This window comes from Boleophthalmus pectinirostris, unplaced genomic scaffold (genome assembly GCF_026225935.1).
Source record: "Boleophthalmus pectinirostris isolate CB_2022bp ecotype Guang Dong unplaced genomic scaffold, ASM2622593v1 HiC_scaffold_5, whole genome shotgun sequence".
Lineage (NCBI taxonomy): Eukaryota > Metazoa > Chordata > Actinopteri > Gobiiformes > Gobiidae > Boleophthalmus > Boleophthalmus pectinirostris.
In genome coordinates this window covers 21368501-21387480 of record NW_026571404.1, presented here as the reverse complement: position 1 = coordinate 21387480, position 18980 = coordinate 21368501, and the positions used below count along the sequence as shown (strand labels likewise).

Sequence of the window (18980 nt, the reverse complement as noted above, 5' to 3'; positions counted from 1 at the left end):
GATTCTATAGTTTGATTTTATGCAAGTCAGATGCCTACATATCCTCTACCCATGATGTGGCACAGGTATAGTAACCTATCCTACCACCAAAGAAAGAGATTTAGCTTTCTGAGTACCACCAGATCTAAATAACAGGTCTAAAAGAGGGGTATATAATTCCCACTGTAGTTGTAAAATAAGAAATGATCTAAAATTGGACAAAAAATTATCAAATTACCACTGACAAACCCATAAACTGAAAAGCTATCCATGGACCTCAGGACCATCTGGGCTTCACAGCAAAACTACTGTTCTCAGATTTTGTGTTTTCTAACTATTTTTGCAGGACCCTATTGCTAGGACTGTATGTCCTTTGTAGTAATGTATTAAAACAATACAGTGATAATAAAAATACACACAAAATGTCACATAACATGTCCTGACAAACGATGTCAACAAAGTATATATGATTTTGTTTTAACATGCAGGTGGCTGACCCACCTGCATGACCCCCAGATATGACCCCAGGGCCCAAACACTGCCCAAAAAACTTTTAGTGTTCCTGCAGGAACCAGCTCCTGAATGTGGGACAACACCGGAGCTACAAGGGAAACTGTCAACTGATGGTCAAAATTTCCTGAAGATAATGATTAGATTCTTAAAATTATTTTTAAAAAAGGAGGACGTTTTGTATAAATGGTGGAATTGTTTAGGTATTACTTTTGCATGCACAGTAAATGTCATATTTTCATTATGAGGAAGTGGAAAAATCAACAGTGTCGACATTATCACAGGTGTGCACACAAAGGAGACCTGTATTTCTGTCTCTTCATCCCAACTTCAGTTTTTACATCATTACGTCTATTATTTGAATTTATTTGCAAAGCACATATTACGCCTACACAAAAGAGGAACCAATAAATACGCAGTCATTTGCAGGATTTTTCTTTTATTTGATTATAGTGCATCTGATATGTTTTCAGATAGACCATAAACCTAAAACAGCAGCAAACGGCTGTCAATCTTAATTTTAAACAGGATGATCCAAGATAATTACACAGCCAGAGCGACTCTGAAGCCGCTTTAACAAAAACACATTTTTCATGAATGACGTCTAAACATCCCCAAAACTTCTCCATGAGTATTGTACAGATGGGTCAACAGAACTTCAAAAACATAGAAAAATAAATACAGTTTGCTAACATCAGGGGGAATCTGTTTCAGTGATTGTACAATTCGAAACATTGAATGGTAGAAATAATAATAAAATAATGAGGCTGTTTTTTGTTTTTTTTTACATTAGATTGAGTTTTCCATAGTTCTGGGGTGGAATACATAGAATGTTTATAGAAATTACTACCTAAAAATATACAAGCACAGACACTAAGATGAAGAAAAGCTGTCAAACTGACAGCCCAGTGTACTCAATATCTAAACTTTTTTTTTTTTTTTTTTTTTTTTTACAATTTTGCTCCTTGGTCTGCAGCTTTTTGTAGCTATGCTTAAAAACTTTTTTGGGAAACTTAAGTTAATACAAAAGTCTGTTTTATTTTTTTTATATTTTACAGTCCAAAATGTATCTTTAAAATATTTCATGTAGCAAATTTCAGTAAGGTATACATTTACTTTTGAGGGAGGACCCCCCACAAATAACAGTTGTGATAATAGTAATTTGGTAAGAAAATCAGTATGGAGATGCAGTACACTACAAAACACTAGCCCATCTTCTGTGACCCTGCTGACAGCGGGATGTCCCACACCAATGATGACATTTCAAGCATGGACATAACATGGAGACTTGTAATCATCACAATAAGAATGAGTCAAACGGCAATACTTATACAATAATATACTGCAGATGTTACAGATCTTTTACATTAGCTAATAGAAAAACAAAAAATACACTGTCCGTTCGCTCATAAGAAAAATAGATATGGAAAACAGTGCAAAGAGTATTTTGGGGTGTTTTGTTTTGCTTGCATGTCTGTTTATTTTTAGAAATTGTTTACAAAAATAATAATAAAAAAACAAAAATTAAAACTAGTCAATACATATGAAAACAGTACACACTTCTGTAGCGCCTGGTGCTGTGGTCCAGGCTCCTGCGTAACTTCTCTCCCGTACCATGTTATATGCTGTACATGTGGCTCACTGTGTACCATGTGTGTGTGGTGGTACGTGGGCGGGTTTAAGATTTAGCGAAGTGGTTCTCAACTCCGGTCCTCAAGCTCCGGCACTGTACAGGTTTTTGTTCCAACCAGGTCCTACAAAAACAAATAATGGAGTTTTAAAAAGCTGAATGTTGAATCTTTAAATAGCAGCCTGTAAAAAATATGTTAAATAATAACTATGCAAGAGAGAAGAGCACAACAGAAACAATGAGGTGTTAATGAGGAAAAAGCAAAGTGAGAGACCCGAGGTTGGAACAAGAACCCACTGAATCATAACATTAGGTACGAGTGACACCCAATGCCCAAGGGCCAGGGCTGAGCCCCACTTTGTGCTTTGTACTCATGGAGCAAAAGATAAACTGTCCTTCATCAGGCAGTTTAGAGCTTTTTGCACTCTTAAATTATCAAATAAAAAGTTAAAGACAGGCTGAAGGTCAGCATTCCTGACTCCACTAGTTTGTATGCTCAACAAGTCCCTTAAATTTACTGGTCACGGCCTCTCTACTGCGATGACTGAGAATTGTCATTCTTGCTCTCCTGACTGGAGGGGCCCTTGTGGTTCCAGGGTGAACTGGTGAAACTGTCCTCATCGTCAAGACCATTGGCCCCATCGACCTGTGAGTTCTCCAGCCGTGTGATCAGACGCTCGTCCTCGTCACCAAAGTCCCCTCCCATCAGGGTGGGCTCTCCTACCATCATCACGTCCTAAAGGGGACAGCAAGGGCCAGGACACATTATCCCCAATGTACAGGGGCGCGCAATCACTGGCTGCATGAAGTCAAAATTAATTCAAATCATGTGATGACTTCATTTGGATAAACTAAAAAACTTGATTTTTCCCCTTTACCAAATAACTGTTCATGTATATTGTTATAATTTCATGTGTGTGCCCTTGCTACATGAACTGGGGTCGATGGGCTTCTTGTATTGGCTCGCAGAAGACATCCCCAACACTCGTCTTGCACCAGGGGTTCTCATTCCACCTCAGGTCTCTCCACAACAACCAAATAAAAAACAGAAGTGCTGTGTTCAGATACATTACACAATGACAGGAAATATGGAAATTTACTGGAAAACTATCCACCTTGAAATTAAATCAGTGCAAAGAAAACCTATCTAGAGACTTAACAGTTTCTTAGAAATCATTTGTACATCCTAGTTAATTAAGCCTGTGGCCCTAGAGAAGGGACTGCCCACACTCACTTTCTAATTTAATGATATCCACATTTTGTTATCACATTCATTTGAACATCTGCCATAATAAATTCAGTCTCAAGCCCCATTGACGCCCTGTTCATCCTACACCCAAAGACCACCAACAAATCAACTGTATCACTACATACAAAACACTCCCGGCAGCCCTCCACCCAGTCCACTAGACATAAGGCTTGACGTCAGAGTTTAAAGGCACAGGCAGTGTCAGAAGGTGGTGGTTTGGGGTACCTGGTTGGAGAGAGAAAAGCTGTTTGCGGGACTCTTCTTTTTGCTGTTGCTGTTGTTATTGCTGCCTCCACCTGAACTCACATTACTTCCACCAGAAACCTTCCTTTTCCGTCTCTTGTTTGGCGCTTGTCTGGCGGGCTCAGCTGCAAAATCAATATATATTTTAGATAAACAAATCTATGAATGTTTGAATGAATCATAGTAGAAGTGTAATTTACAAGATACAAAATGAAGTGTACCTGCTGTGTTACCAGGAGGCGCTACCATTCTCTGCCACTTTTGGAAAAGACAGGTCTTCAGGCAGTCTCTGGGGCTTAAACTGTAGGTCTTATGTCTGGACATCAACTCTTGCATGGGCTCTAATATCACACAAAGCTACAGACAATACAACACCTTTAGTCAAATGTAATATAAAAGAATATAACTCTTAATGAATTCAAAATAACTGTTTACACGGAGGTAGTTGAGCGTTGAATTGGACAGCCCACATCTGGTGATATTTTTAGCTAGTTGATCAAGCATCTGGGGATCCTGCATGAAAGTGTCAAAGGCGTGTAAACAGTCAGTTACACAATATTTGTAGCTGTGCATCTTGTCTCAAATGTGTTCAACTTACATGCATAGCCAAAATGCTTCTGGGGAGGACCTCTCTGTGTTGCCGGATACTGAAGTGCCACGTCTTAATTCTCATCATGTCATCAAACATGAACTCTAGGTACAAGCGGCCCTCAACACAAACCTTAAGGATCAGAAACATAAAACTAGTGATTTTGAGGTGGCTAAAAATAATATTACCGTAATCCCAAAAATTGTGTGCAGTTACCTGTGTGAACATAGGTTTGCCATTCTGGGTCACCATCGTGCACTGGTCACAATCCAAAGACACAAAATTGCTGTGGAAGGACTCTTTAGCATGTTTTAAAACGTAAAATAGCTCTGTAGCGCCCCCTTCAAAAATACTCCGGAAGTATCGTGGAATTAGGGTCCTGCCAATTGCTGAAAGAGGATATTCTCTTTAAAGTAGGTTCATTTGGGATGCATATTCCATATTACAGTGCTGTTTTCTTACTGTATCGTTTAGGTCCATCTTCCAGACAGAATGTGACCGTGAGCATGGCATCATCCTCAAAGAACTCTGTAGTGAAGGCATCCCACCAAAGATTGTCACAGTCCTTCAAACATAAATATATCAGAGATGTTGGTAAAGGGAGCATAAAAATGTCTGACAACAAGACATATTCTGTGACAGTATTACAGCTTTTCCTCTCAGGCACAACAACATGGCACTCCAATTACACTGCAGGCAGGTGATCAGATAATCCCCTGAAAGCCTGCATGTAAATGACTGCACGTAACTCAGTGCATTCTGATGTCTATATTTGCACACATTTCGGAAACAACATTTGTTAAACAAAGCCTTGAATGTCACAAAAGGAAACATTTAGAAGTTTTTGAATTTTGTGTCAGGTCAACATTTAAAATATCATAGTGCCTTATTACTGAGCCATCTCACCTCTGTCCAGTTCTGTAGCCTTTTGTTCAGCTCATATATCCGATAGTCTGTCTGGTTACCGTACGGAGTGGGTCTCCTGTGGAAAGAAACAAGGCTCGTCTTTGCACTTTTTGTTTTTGTCTGTCAATATTGCCATCTGAGTGGAGCTCAGTACAAATTTCTTACCCCATTCCAGGCTCCATATAAGAAGGGGGGTACATGGGTGTGGGCCTAAAAAAGCCAAAAGGTATATTAATCATTAAATAGAAAAACAAAAGCCGTTGTGAAATAAGACTAAACAGATCAGACATGAGAATGAACTCAAGCATACCCCACATCTCTGTCCAGCATAGCGCCCGGGTGGAAGGGGGGGAAGCTGCCGCCGTTAGGGGGCTCCTTAGGAGAGTACAGCTTGAATGACTTTGACGAACAGCCTATAGAAAGAAGAAAAAGAAAAGACTTAGAGGAGATTTAGTGCACTAAGATTAAGACTCTTTAAAATCACTACATCATCAAGTAATCTAATGTAGGATGATTTTGTAGAGATTTACTCAAATAAAAGCCAGCTGCCAAAACAATTTCCTGCTGGCTTCATTATCTAATGCATCTTCAATCTGGTAAATGGACAGAAAACTAATCATGGTGATGAAATAGCTGTATTTATTAGCCTGCATATATCAGTAAAAACAATTAGTGAGATGAAACAAAGAGTATAGCCTGTTCACCGAGACACTAGACCATCCTAAACATTACATGAAACCCTTTGCTATACATACACCCCCTGAGAAATCTTGTTCCTCTGCAATGTGTGGCTGTGTCCCCTCTAGTTGCTGCTGCTGCCCATCCCCCCTCTGCCTGCTCCGGCTGTTATTAACCCTTGTTTGCCCAGATGAGGCATTCAGACTCTTAACAATCTGGGGCTCTCGGAAACATCTCCTCTATACACAGAGACCTCACACACACACAAGGCCTGCATGTAATTAGGCCTGAGAGATATTTGATACTTAAACAGAGAGTGCTGGCCTGAGTTATTTGAGACAACAGCCACTGGAAATTTGACACTGGTCATCCCATTAGCGCACTCTTTATCACAGATCCAGCACAGACATCAAAGCATGAATAAAATGAATAGAAAATGAGCAACTCAAGTCTGTGGGATAAATTTATGGGAGAAAAAAGAACTTGTTATGCCCTTCAAACTAAAGGCATATTCAGTTATTACTACACAAAACCAGTATTCATGTATTTCTGAACTTTGATCTTTCAGTTCTTCATCACAGCTCCATTTGTCCTCCTTTCTCTTTTTGGTGGTCCCCTCTCTTTAGTTTCATATGCAGTAGGTCATGCTCTCCTCCTTGTTACTTTGTGGGAGTACCACTTCAAAACTGACCTATGCGCCCTCCAAACTAAAACCCATTAGTCACAGAAATAAACAGGTAATTTAACAGGACAAGTCTTAAAAAAACAAATCATGTTATGGCAAATCCTTAACTCTGCAATATCATTAATTAATTTTATTGTAATTGGGTTTGCACAAATGTGTACCAAGGAGAAACCAGTCTACATGACAATAACATGTGACAGCTGGTTGTTCTTAATTAGCAGAGAAGACAAATTGAGATCTATTGCCTCCGAGCAGCCCAACCTCTGATTTACTGTTTAAGACTCGTAACGCAGTGATATATATGTAATAACTACAGTTGTGTTAACCTATTCAAAGTAACCAGTGATTTTTCAGATTATCTGTTCACGGCATATGGCCCTCTGCCAATAAAACAGCCAAAGCTATGTGCAGCACCCATAAACATAACCGCGTTGGAAATATTACCTTAAATAAGTTCAAATTGACTTGAAAATGCACAAAATACACGCTGTATTAAAGAACACTAGCAAGACAGACACTGGGAAAAACTATATTTCTCTCAAGACAAAGCATAAATTGAACCACAGGGCCGCATTCATCAGTGTTTCCCGAGAGCGAAGTGGATGCCATTGCTAAGCTATTAACCTTAATTGCTAAACTACAGTAATCGCCGCTGTACTCTCGCCATCTCAAGACACTTGAAACGACACAACATAAATTCGGTTTAAGATTTCAACAGTGGTGCCAAAGCAAGCACAGGGGAAGCTTGCATTACCTGCAGAGAATGGTGCACCAAAGTGCGGTGTTGCTCAACACCTCGGCTCGGTGTTAGTAGCAGCTAGCCTCGCTGCTAGCCGGAGCGTCAGGAGGAGGAAAGCTCCAGGCGCTAATAATGCAACCGTATGATCCACAATAGGACAGCAAGCGAAAGGAAGAAGAGCAAGAACTGTTCTTCCTATTGTTGCATATAATCCACAATCTCCACCGATCTTATTAATGACGCATTTAATTGGAACAGAGCTACCTATCAACTACTACGGGACCCTTTGTTCCTGCCAGCCGAGACGCGAACAAACAAAAGCCCCTCCTCCTAGAGCGGCTCCTCCGCCCATCTGACAAACAGCCCGGCTGCAGATCACAAACACGGGTCGGCCACGGCTCCGTCCTGCACTTACGGGGACCCCAAGATCCTCGGGGTACCACAGCCAAAGCAGAGGTGGGTAAAGGGCAACGTTACTTCAGAATAATATTACTGAAGTAGAAGTGCAACATAATGGCCTAAGAAATGACTAAAGTAGGCTATTTGGAGAAACCACCATCCTAACCCTAATTGTAGGCCTAAGAATAATGTCTATGTATCCTCTTATAACTTGAAGGTAATGTTAAGGATAAAACATTAAGTAATCCAAACAATCCGGTATTTTCAAAGGATAGTATGTAACTGTATTACCCATCTTGAACACAATTCCTTCCAAAGCTATAAGAAATTGACAGAAGCAACACCAAACTTGTACAACAACAACAGTAGTCTGTTTTTCTGCCTGACTTGGACAGAATAGACTATACTATGTGGATTGAAATTTAAAGATGAATAATTATTATGTCTTAAAAAAAAACTGGTCTGACTACACCACAAAGTCAGTAAAACGTTTAATCTATATCACTTTGCTTAGAGCAGAAGAGAAATAAGCCATGTGCATGAATAATTTCATTTATTTAATGTTTTTTTTTTTTTTTTTTTTTTTTAATCTCAATTATTATCTTAAACAGGCTAGATAGTAGAAGTAGACATTTCTTTTTAAAATTTTATGGGCTAGGCCACTGCGCTTTGTTGCTTGAATGGCCCTGGCTGACCCCTTTCTTATTTAAGCCTAGACAACTCTGCACAATTGCTTAAAAATCATTGACTTGTTTGCCATGTTAAATCCCATAGACCACAGCCTGAGCTTTTCATAGCCTCTGATTATGTAAGTCAATCTCCAGCTTTTTAATCAATAACCACTCCAGTGTTTACAAGCAGCAGATATGAAGACTGGAAAACCTTTTTGTGGTCGCAAAGTGAGTATAAAAGCCACAATTTGTTATAGCCTTCTCTGCAGTGGATCTGCCAGTCATTTTGTAGATTTATATAAAGCAAAGAGCACATGAGGCAGTCCATCTAGTTAATTTAATATGAACACCGTTAGAACATAAAACCAGGCCAGGTCAGGACACAAAATACACACACTACAAAAGTGCAAGTGGAGATACAAGCATGACCACAATCTAAACAACGTCACTAAAATCCAATTGTCCAAAAATATTCATGATTTTGGCTAGATGACTACTCTGCTCCTTATGACAAAGGGAACTTCAATAGAGTTTTGTCTCCCTCTAGCGGTGGCACTGCAAACTGTCACAACAACCGATTCCAGGCAAGATAGACCACAAGGAAACCGCATTCAGTCACTACATTTGCTATATAAAATTAACAGAAATTTACTGCAAGAAAGTTCAGCATTAACTCTACCTCAGGTCCTAACAGTCCTTTCCAGAAATATAAATATAAACAAATGAAACCCTCTAGCACTATGATCATTACTTGCTTAAATCACTCTGAGCAGTATTAATTTTTTGTTTGCACACTAAGATCCACTAATATATCCAAGAATGGCAGTTGTTACAATTCAACTCTCACAGTCTTCTCATTGAATTGATGTGGCATTATGCATTTTCAACATGGCAGGGTCTTGGTGGAACTAGTTGAATTTCTCCTCATTAAAGTATTTTCTAATCTAATCTTATTAGTTATTACTTATTTCACCTGAACTATGATGCACAAAGTAATGAATTTAATTCTTGATTAAAACAATGTTCTTAAATTTGTGTTTAAGTAGAGAATTGGGCAATATGTCTTTGTAGGCTAGAAGCAAGTGTGTTATGTCTAAACTGCATTGTGCCCCTGAGCCTATAATTATTTATCAGATTATATAGGATAATTAATAGTTTTAGTTTGTTTATATTTTTATCTTCTAATAATCTTGATTTATAAAGAGCTCTATAAAGAGCTACTGTATCAAACAGCTAATTATCCCACCATCATCCTGCGCATTTAGTGTTTTCACCCCCTCCCTCCTCCCCCTGGCCGCGTGGCACATGCCAGCTTTGGTCTGCCATCCTGCTAGACCTACAGCTGTGACATCACCACACTCATCTCCTCCATACACACAACTTCAACTGCTCCCCCGCATCTCTCCCACGTATTTCTGCTTTGTCTTTCTATCTGCCTCAATACAGCCATTTTGATCATAAAACAGGGCCAGAGCGTCAAGAGAGAGTCAGTGCAGCTGAAGTAGTGTAGTTGTATAATCAAAAAAGCACTGGCTGTTTGGCTGCCATCTTGGCTCTGCTTTAAGTCACTTTTCTCTAATCATGAGCCATGTGACTTTCTGCATGAGGTAGCAGCAGTGCAAAAGACAGCAAATGAGGGATGAGGAAACGAACAAGGGGGAGATGGAGAGAGGAAAAAAGGGGGATGTTTGAGTGGATGCATGTGAGAATGAGAAGAGGAGGGGGCATCTTGGGCACACAGACAATCTATTTTTACCATTTAGTTGGAACAAAGGCTGTGATAGGCTCTGCTGTGTTATGACGGTGGTCTCCTTCATGCTTAGGAACAATCATTTCCAAAGGCCAGATTCAAAGTCAAATTACTGTATACTCCTGGGTCAGTATCATTAATCACATGCATATCATTCACCCTGATTCAAGCTTTTTTCCAGGCATGGGACTGACATGAATTTCTTGCCTTTAAGCTTCCTATAGTCATCTGAATTTCACACTGCTGTGATTTGCAAATTGAATTGGCATACGGTGACAGATGACCATCCAGGTGTAAATCTCTCTGTTTATTTTACAGGGGATTTACACAATGAATGCTGTGTTAAACCTGCCACCTTTTGGTATTCATTATAAGTGTGCTAAGATATCAAAATATCAAGATACTGCGATACTAAATGTGGTGGTTGTTATTGATTGTTATTGAGGCATGCTGTGTCAATATGGTCTGTTGGAGTGAGTATTGTTTGGTATATTTTCCACAATTATTTTGTTATAAACCTACAATTTTGCTGCTTGTTTAGAGAAAGGAAACTTGTTTATGCAATGCATTTGACAATATTAACTTATTAACTATATATTTAAATTGATGTATTTCATATTAAAATTGTGCAGGTAGTGGTTTAACCAAAAAAAAAACATTGTAAAATTCATTTGGTTCTTCAAACCACTGATATATTGCATAATATCATGTATATTGTTGCAATACTATCACATTATGACCCACGCATCATGTTGTGTATCAAACCGTGAGGGACCCTGTGAGTCCCAGCCCTAGTCTACATTATGTACAGCATGCCATTGTGCTGCAATTTATATGTTGTTTTTTTATGTAACACTCTATATTTCCTCAGGCTTGTGACTGTCGGAAACCGACTTTAGTGATCTTGCCATATTGATTAGCTTTTGTCTAATAATTTGGTTTTACTTAACTAAACATGGTGTAAATCTGTACTGTAGTGTTTCAGATTGTGAGGACCTACATCTACTCCTGTGCAAGAATGTAAACAAACCAAGCTACAAATTCAGCAATAGTGAACTCGCTTTGATGAGCATGTCTCCTGATCTGAGACATCTGAGCGCTCATACTTGTCCTAACTTGTCATGAAGGTGCGACAGCGATAGGCCTATATGCACTTTCCACACATGCCAGTGTATTTCTCAAAACTTGTGGAAAACAGTGCTGCAGTCTTTCTGGGAGCCGTCTCATTCTCTGTGTTAGAAACATGTGGATGTCATTAAAAGTTTGAGCTCTACAGGAAAGTCGGTTGACTGAGGGAGGAGGAAAAAGATGGTAGAATATAACCAAGCAACATCAATAAAGCTTCATAATATTATTCCATCTGATAGCTCATAGCCAATGAATCAGATTGTCTCCATTAAAATGATACTGACACTCTAATTCAATATAGCCTCTTAGAGATGCCCCAGAGCAGATGTTGCGATTCAATTTCTGTTACTCACTCCCTTGTGTTTCTCAGTCTCCTGGCAGTATGTACAATGTCTCCTTAGCTTATCTATTGCCACTAAAGAAATTGCTTTTGCTTCTGAAATCATTAAAAATGCTTTGAGGCAATTTACTGGATAAAAAGCCAAAACATGGAGCTCACATAGTCATTTATATGTGCAGAAAACACAAAGAAAGGTCTTTCTCAAGACCACCAAAACGAGTCTACCCAATTATTTTCAGGTTTTGCTGGAGCAATTTAAATTGTCTTCTTACACACAGCAGGAAGCATAAACTGCAGACACCACTATAACAAAACGAGCACACTACCAAAAAGCTCTTCAATATCCCGTGTAACACCAAACTCCTATTAAACATTGTTAAATCCTCTTAAGTGCCATCATTAATGGCTTGAACTCATCAAGAGAGACCAGCTTTCACGGCATTTAAACCAATTAATCCACTGTAATCATATCAAGTCCTTAAGGATGATGGAAAATGTTCTGTGTGAAAGCTTTTTAGTGGATTTACAAAAGCACAAAAGATCACAAAACTAACCTTTAGAAAAACTGATTGAATAAGGCAAGAGAAAGAAGTGGGTTTTGATATTTCAGCATCTCTGCATGTGGCCAAACTCAAAGAGCTATTGATCAGCGGCACAGCGGGGTGGTGTGACTGAGTCTTGCTAAACAACTCAATCTGAAAGTGTGCAGCTTCTTTATAACCTTGCTTTTTTCTAGCATGTGTTAAAAACCTACATATATTCACGCGCACAGCTCTAACACAGCATGACACTGGCCCTCTGCGTAGTCCTCGCACTTTTACATAAGTCATCTTTGCTGACAGAGGCACACACATTGGAAAGTACATAGAAAACTGGGTACTTACCAGGACAAGCACAACCTCCAACAGACATCTTCTCACATGTTGGGCTCTGCTATGATGGAAACAGCTGCACTCCGTCCACACGCTGCTCGCATGGGCCAAACTCTGTGCAAAACAACACAAACAGGCAGGGAAAGAGAGAGAGAAAGAGAGAGAGAGGAGGGTGGAGTGATCAGAGGGAGTGGTACAAAGAAGGGCAAGTACACCACAACTACACACCCCCCTCACCGTTAGGGGCAGGAAGTTGGCAGTGGTGCATCATTAATAGGCATATTGCAACACAAGTAGGAGGGGAGAATAGCTTAAGACTTGAGTAAGTAACATTATGGGATGGAATAAAGAGCAAGCCTGTAGTGAGTGTAGAGGGAGAATGCAAGAGGGAGGCAATTAGAGCAACAGAAAAGAAAAGGAGAAAAGGCACTAGGTGTGTGTGGCGGGCGGCTGGCGATGCATCATCTATTTCTGCTCGCTGCTGCTGCTGTGGGAGATAAACATACTCAGTAGGAGCCCAGAGGCAGAGGGTCATTACCACCAAACAAACACTCATGTGCACACGCTCACTCACACATCCAGCCTGACACGTCTCCATCTATCTCTCTGTCTCCCTCCGATGCCTTTTCCTGCGCATTATACATTGCACTGAGAGGACTGGTGTTAATCACTACAGACAGTATCGATTAAAAATGCAAAGCCCACCTGCAGCTCTGGGACACTAGGGACCCATGGGAGGCAGAGTGTGTGTGTGTGTGCGTGTGTGTGTGTGCATGTTACACATATGCACACTCTGCCACACATGTAAACAGACTGTTTGCTCAGCAGCCATCTCATCACTCCTGATTCTAGTTTTAATCTTACCTCAATGTAATCTTCCCTCACTGTTGATATTACCTTGACCTTTTAGTGGCTTTGGGTGATGTCATTTTATTTCCTCCTCATTCGTTACATGGCTAGTTTCTCATCTTGTTCATCTCATGAGTTCTCTGAGTGCAGCACGCCTCTTCACAGGGCAATAAATGCATTATCTTGACCTTACAAATGCATGTGCGCTTAGAAGACATGAGGGAGAGACTGTTGCACATGTAGCCTTATCATATCATGACCTATAGATAACGCACTCACTTCAGTTATTCAGTCTTCTGTCTACAGTATATTCTTCTACGCATCTTGTTCAAGTTGATACACATTTGACAAAGCACAGTCTCTCACCTCTAACAGACTAGCAAAAGACAAACAAATGCCTTCTCTGAAACCACAGCTGATAGACACAATCTCTGTACAGCAGCCGGAGAACACAGGCAGAAGCATCACTGTTAAATGTCATACACAGTGTCAACACAATGAACTACGTTCCAGGCCTCTCCTTCTGTTCCCCTCTACACGGCTTGTCACAGTAACTCATATTGCCATTCACACTTCCTACCTAATATTTACAGTTTTATAATTAAACATTTTCTCTCTTAGCTGGCCAATGAAAATTTCAATAAAGATAGACACAACACATTGGGGTAGTTGTAACAGTGCAGGAATGTGACTGGGGAAATATGGCTTCTGTTTTGCCTTTGCACACAGGCTTTTCTGTTCAGTGTTGCTCACACTGCTGTAGATACTCCCACTTTGTCAACACATTCAGAAATGACGAGAGGATAATGAAATGCTTTGGTTCATTCTCTACTGTGGTGAATATGGTCACAAAACAGCTACTGTGTCAACATGCTGGCACTGAAACATCTTTAAGCATTAGTGTGATTTCTGTTGAAAAGTGTAAATGGCTGCACTTCTTCCTCAGGTGAGTTGATGTCAGCATGCAGCCTAGTGCTTTGTTAAGCAGCTGTTTTCACCTTCCTATATCTCCTCTTTCTGTAATTGTGTTTCGCTCCATCACACAAGTCTTAAGCATTGTTCAGTCTTACCTATTGTGTATCGGTCTCCTTATTGGCACCCACGTCCACTCTGCACGCCTCTTCCTGGGTCAGCTACGCAGATAGGAATGAGTCAAGCTTGGCCAGTGCTGCGAATGAGAGGCAGATGAACAGATGCAGTTATAAGACACAAACAGGAGGGAGGGGGGCTTTAGCAGTCTGCAAATTGGATGATGAGAAGGAGAGGGAAAGGAGGGGTAGAGTGGTAGCAGTGGTTTGGCGGGGGCAATTGCACTGGTATGAATATGACGCAGAGGTAGAGCCACTTCTCTTCCTCTCCAGCACCGAACCCACCAAAGGAGACGCATGGGAGGGGGCAAGAGAGGGCACTGTATCCATGGCAACGGCAGAGCAGTGGTAGGTAGCGGTTCGGCAGTGTGTCGGGGGCACAGTGGAGCTCTTCTCTCTTCTGCTGTTTTTCTCACACCGACAAGCTCATAAGTCTCGTAGCTGCCACAGATGTACAGCACTCTGCCTGTGAACACACTGTACTGATGCTATTAATACATCGAAACATGATGGACATTGTGGATCTGTCTGAACTTTGATCTCGGCCACCTCCAGCCCAGTGGAAACAACTACATAATTATAGTATTACATAGAATATATAGAATAATCACAGTCAGTAAAAAAAAATAATTACATGTGAGCATGACAGACATTGATAATTGAGTCTATAGCATCATGTTGATGACTCAGTGCAGCTCTTTGACAGTATTAAATACCACATTCCTAATGACATCTAGCATTCCAATAATTGACAGACACAAAAGCAGCCTGAGTAGAAAACAACCACGTAAATAATTCCATTTCACTCATTGAATGGGGGACGTGATTAGAGGCAAACCACAATGAAAGAGCACTGTGAGTGCATGGATGGACTCACCTCTAATCCATTTCTGCACAGGGACAGTGGGAATTGCCTGTGGCTTTTCTGTGCTATGCAGCATTGGTTCTAATGAGGTATTCATCACCCCCACTTTTGTATTTGACCCAATTCAATCTTCACACTTCTATGTCAACTGTGAGACAAACAGTAGCATTAATTTTTGCATATATATATTTTTTTCTTTTTAAAAATTCAGTTGGCTTCTGCACTATGAACTGCTTACAGCTGCTTTTAAAGGCTATAGGCAGTTGTTTTCTTATTTATTTAATTTTATTTATCTTTTTAGTTTTGTATGTTACAGCTGCTTCATGTACAAAATGAGATGAAAAATGTTTGTAATGTGAAAAAGCATAAAATAAAACCAATGAGTATTATGCGGTGGGTCATAGGCTATGGTACTGGCCTCAATGTATGGATATTTGTTTACCAGAAACAAAAATGCTTATGGTATAACCTACTGTGCTGGACAATTCTAGTCATTGTAATTAAATCAAATCTGTACACATTACATTTGTAAAAAATAAATTATCCACGTTATTTCCATACATTATTATTATTATTATTATTATTATTATTATTATTATTATTATTATTCATGATTGACCCACGACCTCACGCGTCACATTACGTCATTTTACCGGGAATGTCAGACCACGTGTTTCCAGCCGGCTTCAGCACGCGATTCACAGCTTTTCAGTCGGAGACGCAGTGAGCCAGGAGTAGTGGTAAGAGTTGCAAGATGGCGGTGCGGTGGGGTACAGGCGAGGAGATATTAACAACGTGCAATATGAATATTTTTCCTCTGGACACACTAGATGAGGTAAATATGTCTTTATACTGGGTGTTTTATCAGATGTTGGTTACAGTAATCGCTTTAGATAGAAAAGGCAAGGCTGTGAAGTTCTATGCATGGGAAAGTGACACGTGGAAACGTCTAAAGTAATACTGATATTTTTACAATAAATTAAGAACACACGGCAAAGTATTAAAAAAAGGCTGAAACTGTAAAGTGGCGTCAGTGCTTTCCGACAATTTGCCTTTATTGTATTTCATGTTAGATTTTCGTTATATTTTTTTTCTCTGTTGATGGATCTTTAGCAAGTCGTGCTTACTCGTGTTAAATATAGTAGTGGTCGTGGTGGAGAGTGGTGACAGCTTTGTTTATTGCATAAATCGGACCTGTTATATGCATTGAATGAGTATCAATTACTTTGTCTTTTAATGATGGGTAACTTGAGGTTGTTGTGCTCGCACTGTAGTGCTGTAGCCTTTATGCATACACGTGTGGAGACCATGACTGTTATCTAACATAATAGGCTAAATCCACAATAGTCCATTTGCTTGTGCTGTATAATAACAATATAAGGAGGATTTCCAAACATTGTCACGATGGGAGTTGCGGTCCTTTTCGTGCTGCGGCAAGATTCTCTCCATCAAATTCGTAGCACCAGTAACTATGAGTCATGGTCGAAATGCAAACGAATGATAAAGGTTTGGATGCACTAAAGAGACAATGCTAGATGTGGAATTGGTATTATATATACTGTCACGGCTGTTTGAGCCGAATTTTTCTCAACATGATGCTTGTACTTAATCAATGCTACTTCCACGTGTGTTTCAGTGTGGGTAAAATCACATGTTGGGTTTCACGCATGCTCAGTAGGGGTCGGTTTGATCAAGCAAAACACTCTCTAGAATTGGAATTAAAAAATATTGAATGGTTAATGATTCTCTTTTTATTTGCCCTGTGTTGGTTTCTTTTATGCTTTATATTAATATTTATGTAATTTTGATTGGGATTTAATGCTACAGCTTCCCAGCTCCGTTTGCTGTGAAGCAGTGCAACACGTGGGATAGGTGTCCTCCTTGTGGCAAGATGGGGATATGGGTGAGGCCATGGACAAACATGTCTGCGCTCTATCTGTGCATGTGTGAATACAAACACGTGGGTCACTGTGGCATATTTGTATAAATAGAATCATTTATTACCTCCATCAATATGTCTGTAGTAAAATGTAAAAATTTCATTGATATATTACATTATTTTTATTAGATTTTTATGAGCAGTTTTTTATCTGTGGCCAGTTGGCATTAAATTCAGTGCAAAGAAAGAGCATTGTAAAATGGATTTGTCATGTTGTTTTTCTAACACAAATGTTTACTTTCAGTTTTCTCCTCAATTAGCAATAAACTAACCCACACCTTTTTGAAATGCTAAACATTGTTTACATCTACCTAATCTAGCCTAATGTTTTTTTCCTCCATAGACTACTGGACTGAACTCAGGAGACACTATGAACACCCTTCAAGGCTGCTTAGACCCATCTATTCTTTCAATTTTTGAAGACTCATCAGCAATAGAGGCAAGTGTATTACATACTCAAAATAGTTTTTCTCCATGGGATGCATGACTTTTTTTTTTTTTTTACTTATTTCTACTGTATTTTATTTTACTTGTACATATACAGTTGTATAATTATGCCCTATTTAACACCAGTCTCTTGATATTTTGTTACCTATTTAGAATTTAGAATTACCAGTTATATATTTCCTCTTTGTTGTTATTATAATGTCAGGTGTGAGCTACTGTGTCCAAATAATTTCCCTTGTGGATCAATAAAGTTTGTCCAAGTCTAAGACTGACCTCATGTTGTTCTTACAGACTAGAGGACTTGAAGAGGAGAGTGAGGCCACACTGCTCACTGCTCTGACAGAAATCTTGGACAATGTGGATGATGAGAATCTTTCTCCATTTGACACTTTGCCTGAGTCAGACCTGCTGTCAGGCCAAAAGGGCAGGGAGCACTCTCCGGTAAATGCGCAGCTGTTTCACAGCTGTTGCACAGTTGCTTTGTCTTGGAAAATGCAAAGAAAATGTTGCAATTTCTAGTTCAAAATTGTCTTTGTTCTGTTTTTAGCTGAGAAGATTGTTTTGTCTGTCACGGTCCCCTCCGGAGAAAGAAACATTATTTGGAAAACACCGTTCTACAGGAAAGGTAACTTAACTATTTAAATGTATGGATTTCATTTGTCCCACTTTTTATTTACTTCCACTTCTTTCTAGACCTTGCCCATGGTTCAGCAAAGGAGTGATGGAGAAGAAGAAGAGGATTCTCTCACTCCTAGCCCAGAAAGACTTCAATTAACTTCTGACAATGAGCTACTAGACTGGGAGGGTCTTCCCGTTACTTATGAGCAAAATGCTGAAGATGGACTTTCTGTTAGTTTGGGTGATTTGGTCAGACAAATGCATCCTTACTGTATGGCCATTTCTTTAGAAGATGATGAGGGAGAACAAATCCTCCCTGAAGGAGGTATTTTACTTGAAGTTGTAGACCAGGGAGAAAATGGAGAACCTATACTGGCCATCCCAGAGATGGACCACACCATTTCTGATAAACTTGATAAGTCAATCTCAAATTCAAAGGTTTTGGACGAAGACGATGGGGCCTCAGACAGTTCAGAACAAATAGTAGTTGATGATGATGATGATATTATTGTCAAGCCTCTACTGAAAGTTGCTGTGAATAAAACTGATTCATATGTGAAGGACAAAATTACCTCTAGAAAACTTGAGAAGAAAGATGAAATAATAAAAGATAAAACACTCTCCCGAAGAAAAAAAAAATCCAGTAACCATTTAGCAGCTGGTCCTCCTGAACCTTCTGAGGGCAGGGTTCTTCGCAGTGCCTCATTGAAGAAAGCTTCTCATGAAGTACCAAAAAAGTATGAAAATAAATTGTTCAAAAAAGATAAAAGACACAAACAAAACAAAAGCAAACTTGACGATCCAAC

The 18980-nt window shown here is 39.6% G+C and overlaps 1 protein-coding gene across 6 annotated transcripts; it reads right to left on the bottom strand.

Moving 5' to 3' along the window:
* Positions 1–911: 911 nt before the first annotated feature.
* ldb1a (LIM domain binding 1a) lies at positions 912–14408 on the bottom strand. Of its 6 annotated transcripts, none has more exons than XM_055163064.1 (13): positions 14288–14408; positions 12606–12855; positions 12381–12482; positions 5417–5519; positions 5272–5316; positions 5107–5182; positions 4663–4765; positions 4417–4589; positions 4210–4332; positions 4047–4124; positions 3833–3968; positions 3594–3736; positions 912–2243 (listed from the first exon to the last, which is right to left on the bottom strand). In XM_055163064.1, the coding sequence occupies exons 3-13, from the start codon at positions 12406–12408 to the stop codon at positions 2190–2192; spliced, it is 1062 nt and encodes a 353-aa protein (XP_055019039.1). In that variant the 5' UTR covers positions 12409–12482; positions 12606–12855; positions 14288–14408; the 3' UTR covers positions 912–2189. The 6 variants fall into 6 exon arrangements, with proteins under 6 accessions (XP_055019039.1, XP_055019041.1, XP_055019040.1 ...); XM_055163066.1 differs by having other exon boundaries at positions 12606–12852; positions 14288–14398; XM_055163065.1 differs by lacking the exon at positions 12606–12855 and having other exon boundaries at positions 14288–14407.
* Positions 14409–18980: the final 4572 nt, after the last annotated feature.

Coding starts and splice junctions, on each gene's coding strand:
- ldb1a (XM_055163069.1), bottom strand. CDS start 12,408: ATGTCTGTTGGAGGTTGTGCTTGTCCTG. Junction 5,317..5,416: donor ATGCTGGACAGAGATGTGGG/GTATGCTTGAGT, acceptor TGGCTTTTTTAG/GCCCACACCCATGTACCCCC. Junction 5,183..5,271: donor TATATGGAGCCTGGAATGGG/GTAAGAAATTTG, acceptor TTCTTTCCACAG/GAGACCCACTCCGTACGGTA.